The 14,859-nt window shown below is 47.2% G+C and overlaps 1 protein-coding gene across 1 annotated transcript in view; it reads right to left on the bottom strand.

Moving 5' to 3' along the window:
* Positions 1–247: 247 nt before the first annotated feature.
* The window catches only part of NSUN4 (NOP2/Sun RNA methyltransferase 4), a 23,162-nt gene continuing 8,550 nt past the window's right edge, over positions 248–14,859 (bottom strand). The window contains exons 2-6 of the mRNA XM_077752149.1: positions 11,252–11,595; positions 6,730–6,884; positions 3,376–3,536; positions 2,305–2,429; positions 248–1,700 (exon numbers count right to left, since the gene is read on the bottom strand). Of these exons, the coding sequence (XP_077608275.1) occupies positions 1,424–1,700; positions 2,305–2,429; positions 3,376–3,536; positions 6,730–6,884; positions 11,252–11,595 (1,062 nt within the window). The 3' untranslated portion in view covers positions 248–1,423. The remainder of the gene's footprint in view (positions 1,701–2,304; positions 2,430–3,375; positions 3,537–6,729; positions 6,885–11,251; positions 11,596–14,859) is intronic.

Raw genomic sequence — 14,859 nt, 5'->3', positions numbered from 1 at the left:
TGCAGATCCCAAGAAAAAAGAGGGCTTAACCTTATCTAAAATCCTTCTCAGCTGACATCTCTAATACCCAAACAAGAATTAGCAGAAAAGGCATAAAGAACAAAATGAGTGACAGAAGGAGGAAGAGGAGGGATAAATAAAGAAAGTGGGAAGAACGAAGAACACAAGTATTCTGAAATTATGCTCCCTTTTCTCCACAAGAACCAGTTTTTCAGGAAAAAAATTTTTTAAATTAAAAACAGCAGTATTTTGCAAGTGACCATAAGCAATTTTTAATATCCCTGCCATTAAAGGATTACCTTTTTTACGTTAAAGTTACAAAAACAACATAACTAGCATGCAATCAGCAATGATGTAATATTGCCCCGAACTTCACACACTCTGAGAGGTGAGGCCCTGTGACGCTGGGGAAGAGCTCAGGGATTTGTGGGTGGGCCGAACAACAATGGAAACCAGAGCTGGGTCACAGACCAGGAATAAGAAAAACAAAACAAAAAGCATAACAGAAGAAGACATTAGGAGCTGCTGAGGTGCTTTGCCATGAAGAAGGATGAGGAGGCCTCACCTCCCACACTCCCAACAGCTCCACCTCTGACAGCTCCCTGGCTGAGCCGTAGTCACTCACTTGGGAGCTCAAGGCATACCTGCCAGATGAATGAACCATGGGAGAAACACACAGAGGAGCACAGCCCTGAGGCAGAAGCGGCTTCCCCAGCCACCCCGGGCAGCAGTAGGACTGGCTTCCATTCTGTAGCTCAGGAGAGCTTTCTCGGTGTTCTAAGCAGATTATCATGCATTTGGCTTAACATTTTTAGTTGCTTGTCCCTTAAATTAGATCATGGGCCATCTGAAGAAATTAGGGAGGCTTGTTTGGGCCCATCGGCTGCTGAAGACTGATCACACAGAACTCACTTCAGGTGGGAGAGGTGCTTTGTAACCAGAGGTCTGTAACCAGGCTGAGTTCCTGGGCTTTGGACCCCTAGGAGCTGGTGCTCAGTAGCAGCAGCTGGTACAAATGGAACTAACAGTACTTGGACTGACATGAGGCCCCAGCTACAGCCCCAGCTCTGTGGAGCTTCAACAATTTTATTGGCTAAATGCTTCTCCCCAAGTTTACAGCTTAAAGTGTGGGCCTGCTCACTGGCTCCTCCTAAGCCCCTAATCGGGCAGAAACCTTTAGCACAGGCTTAGATATGGGGCGAGGGGGTATAACAGGTGAGTGAGAAACCTGCTGATGCTCCACAATTGGACAGCAGGACAGAAAAACTCCTACTTTCTAACGCTGAAAATTGTCTATACAAAGACTGGAACATGATGGAGACAGGACCCAGAGTGCATCTTTGCCACTGGACTCGGTTTCTGGTGCCTCCATGGGAGTACACCCTTTACCTTCCTACACCAGGGCTTCGGGAACCAGGTGATGCTATGTCAGCCTCCACATTTTGCAAAAGTACATAGGCCCAAAATTGGCCAAGAGGTTTGGGATTACCAGCTCCCCAACCTGGCAGGATGGGAAGAAAGAAAATGTGTCCATGAAAAGCTTTCGGAAGTGAGTCAGGTCTTCCACCTGAACCTTGATGCTGTATTGATTGGCCAGGAACTCGATAGTGCCTTGTACCACGTACTCGTTCTGTAAATGCGAGAGTGAGCAGGTGGAATAGACAACGTGGCCTCCTGGTTTGGTAGCAAGGAGTCCAGCCCTGAAACCAGAAAGAGAGAAAAGCACTGACTACTGAGCCTCCTAAAAGCAGAAGGACAACAGGAGGAGCTAGAAGCATGCACAGTGGAGTCTACTGTGGGATGCACGGCTGTGTTAGCTTCTGAAGTCTCTTCCACAAAGATACCACCAGTGAAGTCACTCTCGAAGGAGAGCAGTAACCCAACCTTACTCCATGGGCTCTCTGCTGGAAGCAATCCCCTGAACTCTGATTCTGGCTATAGGCCAAACCCTGGTGCTAGCTAGGCATTGAGTCCTTACCAGCCCTCCAGAACCTTGACTTCAATAACTTATTTCAAGGTCTCAAACTTGTGCTACTCACAGGGACTGGGACCAGCATGGAGGTGAGATAATGTAAATGTATCTGTGCCACCCACCCTGCTATGTGTGTCCTACCACATGGGGTTTGTATGTTACAGAGAAAGGCCACCCTATCATATCTGTCTCCTCCAGGTAGTTCCTCAGTCAGAAGACCCTTCTGTGGGCGATGGTGTTGGCAAGACCTTCCAGTCCCCCAAGTGACCGCCCCCCCCACCCCCGGAGCAATGTGGCACAAAGTCCAGAGTTTTTGTAAATCTGTTACTCACGCGAGCAGCTGCATCTGAAGCATAGGCAACATCTGCCGCTCCTTCTTCCTCGACCGCTGAAAGATGTTGTTTTCCTCCTCACGAAGGGAGTGGCGGTCTGTGGTACAGGGCACATCCACCAGCACCTACCCACAAGTGTTACAGGGTACTGCGTTAGGGCTCCTAACTGGCTCCTCTACCTTAGGCCCTTGCCCTGAAAGGTTTCACTCAGTGCCCCCTCTGCCCATCCTTCCATTGCAAAGTACCTGACAAAGCTTCTCATTTTAACCTGGTAGACAATTGATATAATGAGTAAGAAAACAGTATATTTAGGCATACTCAAAGCTGGTCAAAAAACCAAAGCCAACACCCAAATTACTATAATTAAATAATTGATGTCAACCTAGAAAGAAGTCTTTCCGTTTTTTAGAGATTTTATTTTTAAGTAATCACTACACTCAACATGGGGCTCATACCTATAACCCTGAGATCAAGAGTTGCATGCTCTACCGACTGAGCCAGCCAGGCACCCTTCATGCTTTAGGACTCTGTCATTGGCTATTTGAATGAAACATCCAATTTACAGATGATACAATGCACAGAAGGTAGCTAATATACTGAATAACAGGATCAGGATTCAAAGTTATTTTATGCTAAAACATCATATCCAATATGGAAAAGTTTTAAAGTGAGAAATACAAAATCATTCAGTCATTTACTAAGAGCCTACACTCTGTCCTAGGCACGAGACAAAAACAAAAATTAAAACAAAAGAAAAAGTTCTATAATTATGTTTCCAAAAATATCATCTACAGGTCTATGAATTTTATTTGAGAGATAAAATAAGTCTAATACCCTTTTTCCCACTCAGTCAGGTTCAAACTCTTTCCCGTTAATTGTCTCCAATGAAGACACTACTGACGACTGTGCAGATGGCCATGTTCTCCCAATCACCCACAGAGAGCTGATGAGGTCCAGAAGTAGTCTTATGTCCCCAAATACAAGAGCTAGATCTTACTCGCTCAGGGCCTGCAGCTGGGACGGGAGGGCCAGATTTGGCTAGCTGGATGTCTCAGGTTGGGAATCACTCACCCGGTCATAGGTATCCCCCTCCAGTTCTCCCCATTTCCTGCCATCCCATGAGGTAACTCGAACTCGATTCCCATCTCTGATATCTTGGGGCACATAGCTGTGAAGGACCTTCTGTAGTCGGCCTGTTCGAGAAGTAGACAGATCGTTGGCAGCAAGATTGCCTGTGGGAATATAAATTTTAGCATTGTTTTTTTAATTCTGGGGAAAAAATGCCATCGGAACCTTGATAGGGGTTGCCCTGAATCTATAGATGGTTGTGGGTAGTCTGCACATTAAAATGCCTGTGGGAATAAAGAAACTTAGAAGCCATGGCCCAACAAAACATCGCACCAGCAATGGTGCTGATGGAGAATCAGACCAATTCTCGGCACAGCCAATCAACACAGGCCCCAGGGGCAGGGCCAAGTGGAGAAGAAATGTTTACCATGTACATGGCACAGTACTAGACACTCCAGAGCAGAAGTTGCAAACACAAACACCTACACCACTCAGAAAGGAAATGTAAATAAATAAAACAGGCCAAGTATGAATATTTCTTTTTTTTTTAATGTTTTATTTATTTCTGAGAGAGACAGACAGCATGAGCAGGGGAGGGTCAGAGAGAGAGGGAGATACAGAATCTGAAGCAGGCTCCAGGCTCTGAGCTGTCAGCACAAAGCCCGACATGGGGCTCGAACCCACGAACTGTGAGATCATGACCTGAGCCGAAGTTGGACACTTAACCAACTGAGCCACCCAGGCCCCCAAGTATAAATATTTCTAAACAAATATGCTCTCTCATACTTTTCTTGAATCCTGTATCTCTCTCTCCATCTTTGGCAGATGCTATACATTATTTACTGAAAATGTGTTCTCTTTCCATTCCTTAGTAATAGAACTCCAGTTTTATTTGAGGGAAAGGGGAGCAATGTACCCTATTTCCTAGCCTCCTTTTATAATTAAGAATGACTATATGACCAAGTTTTGGTCAATGAATTATAGGCATAATTATTGCATGGGATTTCTGGGGAGATGCAATTAGATGTGCCCCTTTAAGCCAATCTTTTCTTCCTGCCTTGAATCTGAATGTGGTAACTGGAGTTTCAGCAGCCATCTTGGGCCATGAGGCAATCCTGACGATGGGAGACAGAAATAAAATAGGTTAGGGGCACCTGGGTGGTTCAGTCGGTTGAGCATCTGACTTTGGCTCAGGTCATGATCTCAGTTTGTGGGTTTGAGCCCCGTGTCGAGCTCTGTACTGACAGCTAGCTCAAAGCCTGGAGACTGCTTCAGATTCTGTTTCTCCCTCTCTCTCTGACCCTCCCCTGTTCACACTGTCTCTCTCTCTCTCTCTGGCTCTCTCTCTCTCTCAAATAAATAAAAATTAAAAATAAATAAATAAATAAATAAATAAATAAATAAATAAAATAGGTTGCAAAAAGAAAGAAGGAGCCCAAGTCCCTGAAGATTGTGGAGACTCCACTCCAGCCCTAGGCTGCCGATATGCCAGTTCTCTTATGTAAGAGAGAAATAAACTTTTCTTCTTTAAGCCAGTTCCTTGATTTTCTGTTGTATATGACCAAACCTAATCCTAACTGACTCACAATGTATCTTTTACTTTCCCTTTTGTGACAGATACAAGTTCAAGAAAGAGCTCACTTTGTCCTTGGATCTCCTGTAAGAAAAAATATTACTACAAGCTTGATAACAAATGGTAATTGATACCTGTCCTCGGAGTCAAGGAATGAAAGGGAGGTAGAAGCTGAGGTGAAGAACTAGAGAGTACACACCTTATCCACTGGGACTATCCCATGAACTAGCTTAGTGTTCCCACAAAGCCAAAGAGTCCCAATTTTTGAGGGCACTCCAAGAAGTAAAAATTGAATTCTCTGCTCAGGAGGAATTTGCAGAAGGATAGGAACTGAGAACAGAAAAGCAAGGTTCCAGTTCTGGTTCTATCTCCAACTCAGGTAAAAGTTAAGTTATTCCATCTCTTCGGGACTCAATTTCCCCCTCTGTAAAATATGAGGACTAGACTAAGTAAACTCGAAGTTGCCTTCGTCCACTGGCATCAAAGACTCAGTAGGTGAGGAGCTAGGATGGGGGGAAGGAGGTGCTGGTAATTTAGTACACCTTAGAAAAGCAATTCTCAATTACTTCTCCTTGGCCCTTCTCCCGCCTCTTCCAAGTAAGCCTACCTCATTCATTCCCTTTCTGATGGATTCCCACAGCACTCAGTCAGATCAGCAGAGCCCAGCACAGAGGCTGGGATCTCCTGCACTGGACTCACTGAACCATATCGACACCATTTCTCCTCTCTCTCTGCACTTCCAGAAGGTAGGATCAAATGTACTACCTTGCTCAATCATCCATAGGGCCTACCATGAGGCTGGAAGCTAACTCAAACTGTGTGAGTTGGCTGACAAGAACTGAAGAGAAGGGCCCAGGCCCAACAAAAAGGCTAGGGCACAAGGCGAGAGAGACCTGGCTGAGCTCCAGGGTAAGTGGAAAAACCACTGTCCTGTTCTGGGTATTTCTCAGGTCCCCAAGGGAAAAACAGTTGCCTGTTTTAAGGCAGGATGTCAGCAGTAGATGGCTGAAGTGAACACTTCCGGTGCACATAGTCCAGGCTGGTGGTTGCACTACTGCGATAAATAAAATTTGGGCCTGTCCCCAGGGAATTCATCATCTTGAAGAGGGAGAAAATGCACACCTGGTAAAGCTCTGATGCAAGGCTAATGTGCTAATAGTTGCTAGGGTGATGCCCATGGTATGGGAGCATAGGAGAGAGAGGTGTCATTTTGTAACCAGCCAGCAGAAGTCATGAGGGAAGACTTCCAGAAGGTGGCACACTTGAGCTAAGGCTTGAAAGCGAAAAGGACATAGGCAGGCCAGCTAGGATAGGGTGGAGGGTATTCTGGAGAGAAAATGGAACATGAGCAAAAGACGTGGAGGCTTATTCGAACCACAGAGAGTAGCAGGATGTGGCTGAAGCACATAAAGTCTGGGGAAGAATGACAGAGCTATAAAGGGTGGCTGAAGCCAGATGTTATTGCTTTAGCTGGCAGACTAAGGAAATGGAACTTAATCTTAGAGACAAAGTAAACAGATACAGGGGGGTAAGAGTGTCAGGTATAGATTGATCAGGACCCCACTTTAATCTGCCTTCAGAGACCTTGCTCTGCTCAGCAATCTTCTTCGGCCAACTGACAGAGAGAGAGAAGAGATAAGCTGCAAACAAACACACACCACCTTAGCAGGCAAGCACTATACCCCCTCTGACCTTGAGACCTGAGATCCCATCAGATTCAGTGTGCCCCTGACTGGGTGAGGTAGGGAGCCCTCCGTGCCCAAGACACCAGCCCTCTGACTTACGGCAACAGCCAGTCTGAAGCAGTGCTAGTGTCTTTCCCCCAGGGGCTGCACATAAGTCAAGCACAGTGTCGCCAGGCTGCAGGCCAAGGGCCAGGACAGGCAGCAAGGAAGCAGCATCCATCAGGTAGTAGTCCATGACACCCAGGCTGCCAAGCCTAGAAGAGAGGAGACCAACTTATAGTCAAACTCCAAGTCAGGAGGCCCACTGGAAGTCAAGACCACCGAGTCCATGCCCTTGGGAGCTACTGAGTTCTACTTACCAAAACGTCATTTCTCCGACCCACACTCACTTTCTCACTCACTTGCTCATTCATCCACACAGCAGGCAGAGTGACCCGTTTAAACACAGATCAAGGGGCGCCTGACTGGTTCAGTCGGTGGAGCGTGCAACTCTTGATCACAGGGTTGTGGGTTTGAGCCTCACATTGGATGCAGAGACTACTTAAAAATAAAATCTTCAGGGGCACCAGGGTGGCTCACTCAGTTAAACAACAAACTTCCACTCAGGTCATGATCTCACGATTCCTGAATTTGAGCCCTGCATCAGGCTCACTGCTGTCAGTGCAGAACCTGCTTCGGATCCTGTCTCCCTCTCTCTGCCCCTTCCCCACTCACTCATGTATGTGGGTACATGTGCTCTCTCTCAAAAAATAAATAAACATTTAAAAAATAAATAGGGGCTCCTGAGTGACTCAGTTGGTTAAGTGTCTGACTCTTAACTTTGCTTCAGGACATGATCTCACCATCTGTAGGTCTGAGCCCCACATAAGNCCCCCCCCAACCCCCCCCCCTTGTTCTCTATCTCTCTCTCTCAAAATAAATTTTAAAAAATAAAAAATAAATAAATAAAAATAAAATAGCAACCCCCCCACTCCTATTACCTCCTATCTATGTTACATTACTTTTCTTTAAGGCACTTATTGTTCACTTTACATGTACAGATATGTGTGTGTGTGTATGTGTGTGTGTGTGTACTCTCCTCCTCCTTCCTCTTTAGAATAAAGGCAGAAACTTTGTTTGTTCACTGTAATACCCCCACCATCTGAAACACCACTTTGCATAGAGTAGGAACTCAGTCTTATCGGGTTACATATCAAGATACAAAATTCTTTGTGGGTTCAGAGAAGAATGCCATCAGTTGTCCCTCTCACAGTTACCTGAGTCAGGCCTGATGAAGAAACGGGCCCTCATTAGGTGAAGGAAGGGAGGGAGGGACGGAAGAAACAGAAGCATTCCAAGAGAAGAGAAAAGAACAAGCGAAGGCACAGAAGCATGCAAACTCATAGCTTCTCTCAGAAACAATGAGAAATCTGTGGTAGCAGAAATACAAGGTGAAAGAGATTGAGGTTGAAAAGCAGTTAGAGGCCAGATTGTAGAAAGCCTTAGGCCCTTTGCTAAGGGAGTCTGGACTGTAACCAGGAGGCAGTTAACCAGTTTGTACTGGTTATGACGTGATCACCAAAATTTTAGAGTTTTAGAAAGCTAGGTGGGCTAGAAAGAACAAATTAGAAACAGACACCAGTCTTAAGGTTGTGATAAGAGCCCAAGTGAGAGCCAAAGAGGCATGAAGACAGGCAGGATCCGTGTGGGTAGAGAGAGTGGTCACTCCCAGGCCAGTTGTCATAAGCCATTCCCTTGCCTGAGACACAGCTCAGCCATTGGGGACAGTCTCAGGAAGACAGAAACCAGATCTTTGCTGCCCTGACAGGAAGGCTCTGGGAGAAAAATGTGATGAGACATGAGACATAGCAGCACTGAGGGTCTGCTACAAGAGCTACAATCCCCGGTCTTGAGGTGGATTTGTGACCCCTTCACAGATAGGCTCAGACTATGATAGGATATTTTCAAAGTGGAATCATGCCTGGATTGGCCCTAAAACTGTGTGCCTATTGCCCTGCAGAGGAGAATGACAAGAAACCTGATAAAAGCACAGAATTCCTATCAACCAGCACTGGTCCACAAAACCCATTCTCATCCAGTTCCTTCCTTTGCAAGTGTCACTCAAACTTTTTTTGGTTCAGACAGTTTTGAGAATCTGCTAAAAGCTACAGTGCCTCTTTCAAAAAAAAAAAAAAAAAAAAACCAAGTTTTTCAGATGGTTTCCGGAGGTTCCTGGACTCCCTAGATACATCCTTGACCTCCTGAGAGGTTAGGATTCCCTAATCTAAGTAAGGGAGCTTATCAAGATGAGAAAGGAAATCCAAACCCCTCTGAGTAGAAGCCAAGAAACTCAGGCAACTTAGGAAACCATATGGTGCTTAATCTGTGGTTCTGCCTGAAACCAGTGCCTCCAATCTATCTTCCTCCCACCCAGTTTATTAGAGTGATCCTCCTGAAGCATAACTTTGATGAGAATAACACGGACAGTAAGAGACACTGTTTAGGAGTGCTCTACCACAGGTACTGCGCTAGGTGTCTCATATACGTCACTCCACCCAGGCCTCACCACAGCCGTGGGACACAGCAGAACCCAGGTTCCAGAGCCTGTATCTGGCTGTATCAAATCCAGCCCAGGTGCTCAACAACTGTGTGCCATCAGAAAATGTCTCCACTTTGTGCATCAGTTTCCTCATCTGTAATAACAGTACACACCAGATAGGATTATTGTGAGGATGAAAGGAATTAATAGGAGTCAAGTGCTTAGAATGGCAGCTGGCACACAATGAGCTACAGTATCAGTACCATCTATTTTCTGGATTATTTTCCAGAAAAGGAAGCCAAGAGTCAGTTATTCAAAGCTACATGTCCAATAAATGATGAAGGCAGAATCCAAATTTGGGTTTTCTTGATTCCAAAGCCCATGCTTATAACCACTGTGCATTACTGCCTTTCCCCTACTCAGAAACCCTTTCCGGCAGTTCTCTAGAACAGATCTTGGCAATTTACAGCAATATGTACAATAGGGCGTGTAGTCTGAAGCCATTCAGCCCTGGCAGGTCCAGCCATTTATAAGCAACTCTGGGCCATCAGAAAAATCCCCTTCTCCCAACCTGTAAGCTCCTGGCACTCAAGATTCCCATACATGGCCCCCAACATACTCTTCCAGCTTCACCTCCTAATTTTCCTAAGCATGTAGCCCTCCCTCAAGCCAGTAGCTAGAGCTACTGCAAAAGCTTCCTAATTTACATCCCCATTTCATGTTTCATACATAGCCTTGCCCCTCTCCAATCTGTTTTCCACACAACCAGAAAGATATTTTAAACATTCAAATCTGGTCATGTCATTCCCCACCTTAACACTTTTTATGGCTCCCTCTTCCTTTTAGAAAAAAAGTCCAAAATCCCTTATGGCCTAGAAGACCTTCAAAATCTGGCTCCTGCCAGCTCCTGCAGCCTCGCATTCCCATCCCCACCTCTGTGCCACCAGCTTTAATTCCTACTCATTTTTAGGTCTAAGCTTACATTTCACTTCCTCAGAAAAGACTGCATTAGATCTCCAAGTTATAAAACCTCATAACATCTTGTACTTTTCTTTTGTGGCACTTATCACAATTATAAATAGTTTCCCAATACTTATCTTCCTCACTAGACTATAAACTCAGTGAGGGCTTTTGTACCTGTAACCCAGGCACTTAAGAAGGCCTGGCATTTGGTAGACAATAAATATTTACTGAATGCGTGAATCAATCCTTCAAAGATCAATTCCCATAGCTCTCCTTTTCTCAGTTTCTAAAGTACAATATAGCATTTGATTGCAAGAGTCTTTTTCATCCAACTTTATATAAATTTTGTTTTTACATTTTTTAATTTATTGAGAGATAGAGTGAGACACAGCATGAGTAGGGAGGGTCAGAGACACAGAATCTGAAGCAGACTCCAGGCTCTGAGCAAGCATTCAGCACAGAGCCCGATGCGGGCTTGAACCCACCAATCATGAGATCATGACCTGAGCCAAAGTCGGACGCTTAACCAACTAAGCCACTCAGGCGCCCCCATCCAACTTTATATAAATCTGAGCACTGAATCAGAAGAACAGGAGTCCCCTCTGGTACTAACTTGGTGTCCCTAGCAAGTCCCACTTGTTCTTTGGTACCATGAGCTTACCTGTCCCCCTCATTTGGATGGGTGGCTGTGAGGGCAAAATGAGAACGAAGTTGTAAATAATACACACTTTAACTATGGAAGGTATGGTAAGTGCTCAAGTTAGAGATGGCTGTCATCTAGAGATGGCAGTGGAGCAGAGCAGGTTCAAAGTGCAGCTTCCGGGGTCAAACTGCCTGGCTATAAGTACTAGCTGCACCACCTGCTATCTAAGGGACCTAAAGCAAGCAAGTGCCTTAACTTCTCTGCACCTCAGGCTCCTCAAATGTAAAGAGGAACAATATTACCTACCTCAGAGTGCTGTTGATGGAACAAAAGGAGATAATGCACACACAACACTTAGAAAAACACTTAACATGTATAAGCACTCAGTAAATATTAGCAATATTAGGATCCTCATTAAATGGCACAAAAGCTGGGTCTCCTTCTGTCTACTTCTAGCAGACACTCAGGACGGCCCTAGCCACGACTACAGATCCTACCTGGCAGGGGGGAACCGGCTGACATCCCCTCTGGGGAAAGTGAAGCATCGAAGGTTAGGGCTGCAGGACCCAGAGGCTAGGGATGGAGTTGTAGTTTGGCCACTCTCAGCCTCCACTTCCCCATGGCAGATGGCGTCATTCACAAAGTCCCTGGCACTCAGCTTCTCCAGCTTTCCACTCACAAGATCCCAGGCAGCAAAGTTATTGACCAGTGCACCATACTTCTGCTCTGAAAGGAGACTGACCCGGATGGATGGCCAAAGATCACCAAACTGTATGCTGTAGGTCATGTCAAAATTCTGCAGAGCCAGTTGAGTGGCAGGAAATTTGGGCTCTGTGGCAGCCTAAAAAGAAAAGAACAGGCTTATTGGTCTCCCAGTCTTACCTCTCCCCTATCACCTGACCTCACCAATACCTCAGAGCCCTACAGCCAATATGCCCACTTCTGCCTTTGCATCCTACCTCTGCCAGCCAGAGAAGTGTGAAAGAGAAAAGGGTGGGGAGCCGGCTCTTCTAACTCAGGGTTGTGAAAGAAAGCAAGCTATAGCTCTCACAATAGCAGGTGGGGTCACTCTGGGGCCTGAGAGTAAGAAGAACTTAAGAAAATGGCAGCTCAGGATAGGATTCTTGGGGGCAGTCTTACAGAAGGTTGGAAGAATCTATGAAGGCCCTGGGGGAAGCCTTAAAAATAAAAGATGCTTTCTCTCCTTCCATCTTCTAAAGCATCTTCTGGTCTCCTAACTTACGTGAGCACCACAGCAGATAGCTCAGTGGGATACAAAAAAAATATCAACCCTCCACATTTGACAGACAGGTAAGAGGTAACTTACCTAATGTAATGCAGTGACTGACACCATAATGCTCAGAATCACAGGGTTGAGGGTCATTTGGGAAGAGTTCTTATACCCCAGGAACATGGGACAAGGGGAACTCACAGAAACCTTGAGGTATGAACCAAAATGGGGACTTCTATGGGGGTGGCAGAGAGGGAAATGAGTCAGGCTTGCAGAGCATAAACACAGATCATGAGGAAAACGAAGACCTCAGCTGAGGAGCCCTCAGGTTGGTCCGGGCCGCCACAGCTGGAGTGGCAATGAATTTTGCTCCGGCCTGCATTTCTGGTTTGATCAGAACTCTTCTGCTGGCCCTCATTTCTTGTTATGGCAGGGACTCTTGCTCCAGCCATGACTTCTATGGTGGGGACTCTTGCTCTGGCCTTGACTTTTGCTGGGACGGGGACTCTTGCTCCGGCTCCTGCTGTGGGAGAGACTCTTGCTCTTGTCTCGCCTTTTGCCACGGCAGGGACTCTTGCTTTGGCTCCGACCTTTGCCATGGAGGCCACTCTTGCTTTGGCCCTGACTTTTGCTACAGGGAGAACTCTCACTCTGGCCCTGATTTTTGCTATGACACTCGCTCTTATCCTGATTTATGCTTTGGTGGGAACAATTGCTCCGGCTCCGACTTCTCTTCCGACTAGGACTCCTGTTCTGACTCTGACTTCTGTGAGGATGGAGACTCTTGCTCTGACTTTGACTTCTGCGGGGTTGATGGGTATTCTCATTCTGGCTCTGACTTCTGCTTTCATGGCAACTCTTGCTCTGGCTGTCGCTACTCTGGCATTCACTAATAACAGCTGAGCTAGAGCTGACATTAGTGCTACAGTTGGAAGTCTTGGATGAAGGCAAAGGACAGCTGTAGGGAACCTGGGGGCACTCTTTGCAGGAGACTCGAGGAGCCACAGAGTAGACATGGAAGCCACAGGACACGGTATCAGGGTGGCACCGGGTTTGGGGGCCAATGGGTAAATTTTGAGGATCAAAGGGTGCTCGCAAAGGGATAAAAGAATAGATATGGGTGGAACAAGGAGGTGCCACAGGCTGGCGATAAGGTTGGGCAGGGGCCCTGGGAGTGCTATAGATGCCACAGGGGGGCACCATGGGCAGTTTATGACCCTGAGGGGGGCATATGGGTTGACTGAGGGAACCAAGGAGTGGGCAGGGATCAGGGGTCGAGGGAACCACAGAATATATCTGGGTACTGCATGGGGGTCCTATGGAGAGTCCACGGGGACTGCTCTGAGCATAACTATTGGGTGGAACAGTACCAAAAGGAAGGCGAAGGGGAAGACAAGTGGGGATAACAGGTTTGAGAGCCCTAGGGATCACAGGAGGTAAGGTAGTTCCTTGGGGAAGTTCTTTGGGGCAGGGATTTGAGCAAGTGGTAATGGGTGTCACCATACAAGAAGGACCAGAAGGGCGGGAGGGAGGTGAAGGAGAGGAGCTGGCCTTAGGGGGCCTGGGCTGGTCAAGAGGTGTGTGCTGGAGAGGGACAACCAGGGAGCGACATCTGTGGAGAGCACGTGGATGTTTTAACTCTGAGGATTTGGGGGACTTCACTTGGGGGCAAACTGGGGTAGGGAGAGGGGTTTCGTTACAGCTTCTGTGGGGGGATGAGTGGGGTGGAGATATAAACTGGTTGCCCAAGGGTGAAGGGACGGAGAAGACAGTAGAAGGACAGTGAGAGGAGAGGGGAAAAGGTGATTCCTGGGGACAGGGGGGGCAAGGGAGACAGGGAGCGCAGGGGGCAGAAGGGGCATAAGAAATCGTGGTGCCTGGATCTACCAAGAGGTAAGAGCTCCCACTAGTCTCCCAGGTTAATATGGACTCCAAGCAAGGCTTTATGGGAGTCTGGGACGGGGGTGAACAACGAGAACCAGTACTCCTAGGAGACGGGTGGATGGCACAATAAGGGCTACCAGGGGCAGGTATGTGAGCCTCTGGAGAAAAATGGGAACAGTGACAAGAGCCCTCCTGAGGTGAGCTGGCAGAGCTAGATGTACCTGCCTGAGAAGAAAGTGGGGAGCCACAGAAAATTTTCCCAAGGGGCAGGTCAAGCTGTGGTTTAGGTTCACAAGAGTCTGGAGGCTTAAGGTGGACATGGTAAAAGCTGCCAGTGGGTGCGGAAGAAGCTGGGGAAAGAGAAGGGTCATTATAACTTCTCCCCAAAAACCAGGGAGAGAGGGGAGGGGAGATCCCAGTTTCCAAAACCTTGTGAGAATGGGGTGGGGAAGCTATAGGTCTAGTTTCCATGGGCCGATGAGCAAGAGGAGGTGAAATAATGAGGGCAGTTCTCAGGGACCTAGGAGTGAGAGAAGGTGACATGGTGGGGCAAGTTCCCTGGGACCCAGGGCCGATGGAAGGTGAAATCATGGGATCTGTTCCTGGGTGCCGATGAGTGACAGGAGGTGAAATCATTGGGCCAGTTTCCAATGGCACATGAGGGAGGGTGGGAGAAGTCACCGGGCTGGTTCCTGAGAGTCTATGAGGAAGAGGAGGGGAAGTCACAGGGCTGGTTACCAGGGCTGAAGGGTATCCACAGTAACAGAGGTAGGTCTGCTGATCAGTGGTGTAAGGGATTCGGGGACAGGGACGCGGTGTTCTCGGGGGACTGATCCAGCTGTAATAAGGGCTCCGTGGACGAACAGAGGGTGACCCCAGAAGGCTGCACCGATCAAAACAAGGGCTCGAAGGGGGCGAACCCAAGAGGATAGGTTCGCTGCAGTACGGCCTTCCAAGGAGTGGAGAAGAGGGTTCAAAAGAACATCTCCC

The sequence above is a fragment of the Crocuta crocuta genome, unplaced genomic scaffold (genome assembly GCF_008692635.1).
Source record: "Crocuta crocuta isolate KB4526 unplaced genomic scaffold, BGI_CrCroc_1.0 scaffold367, whole genome shotgun sequence".
Lineage (NCBI taxonomy): Eukaryota > Metazoa > Chordata > Mammalia > Carnivora > Hyaenidae > Crocuta > Crocuta crocuta.
The sequence above is the reverse complement of the archived record's forward strand: the minus strand, read 5'-3'. Positions and strand labels throughout refer to the sequence as shown.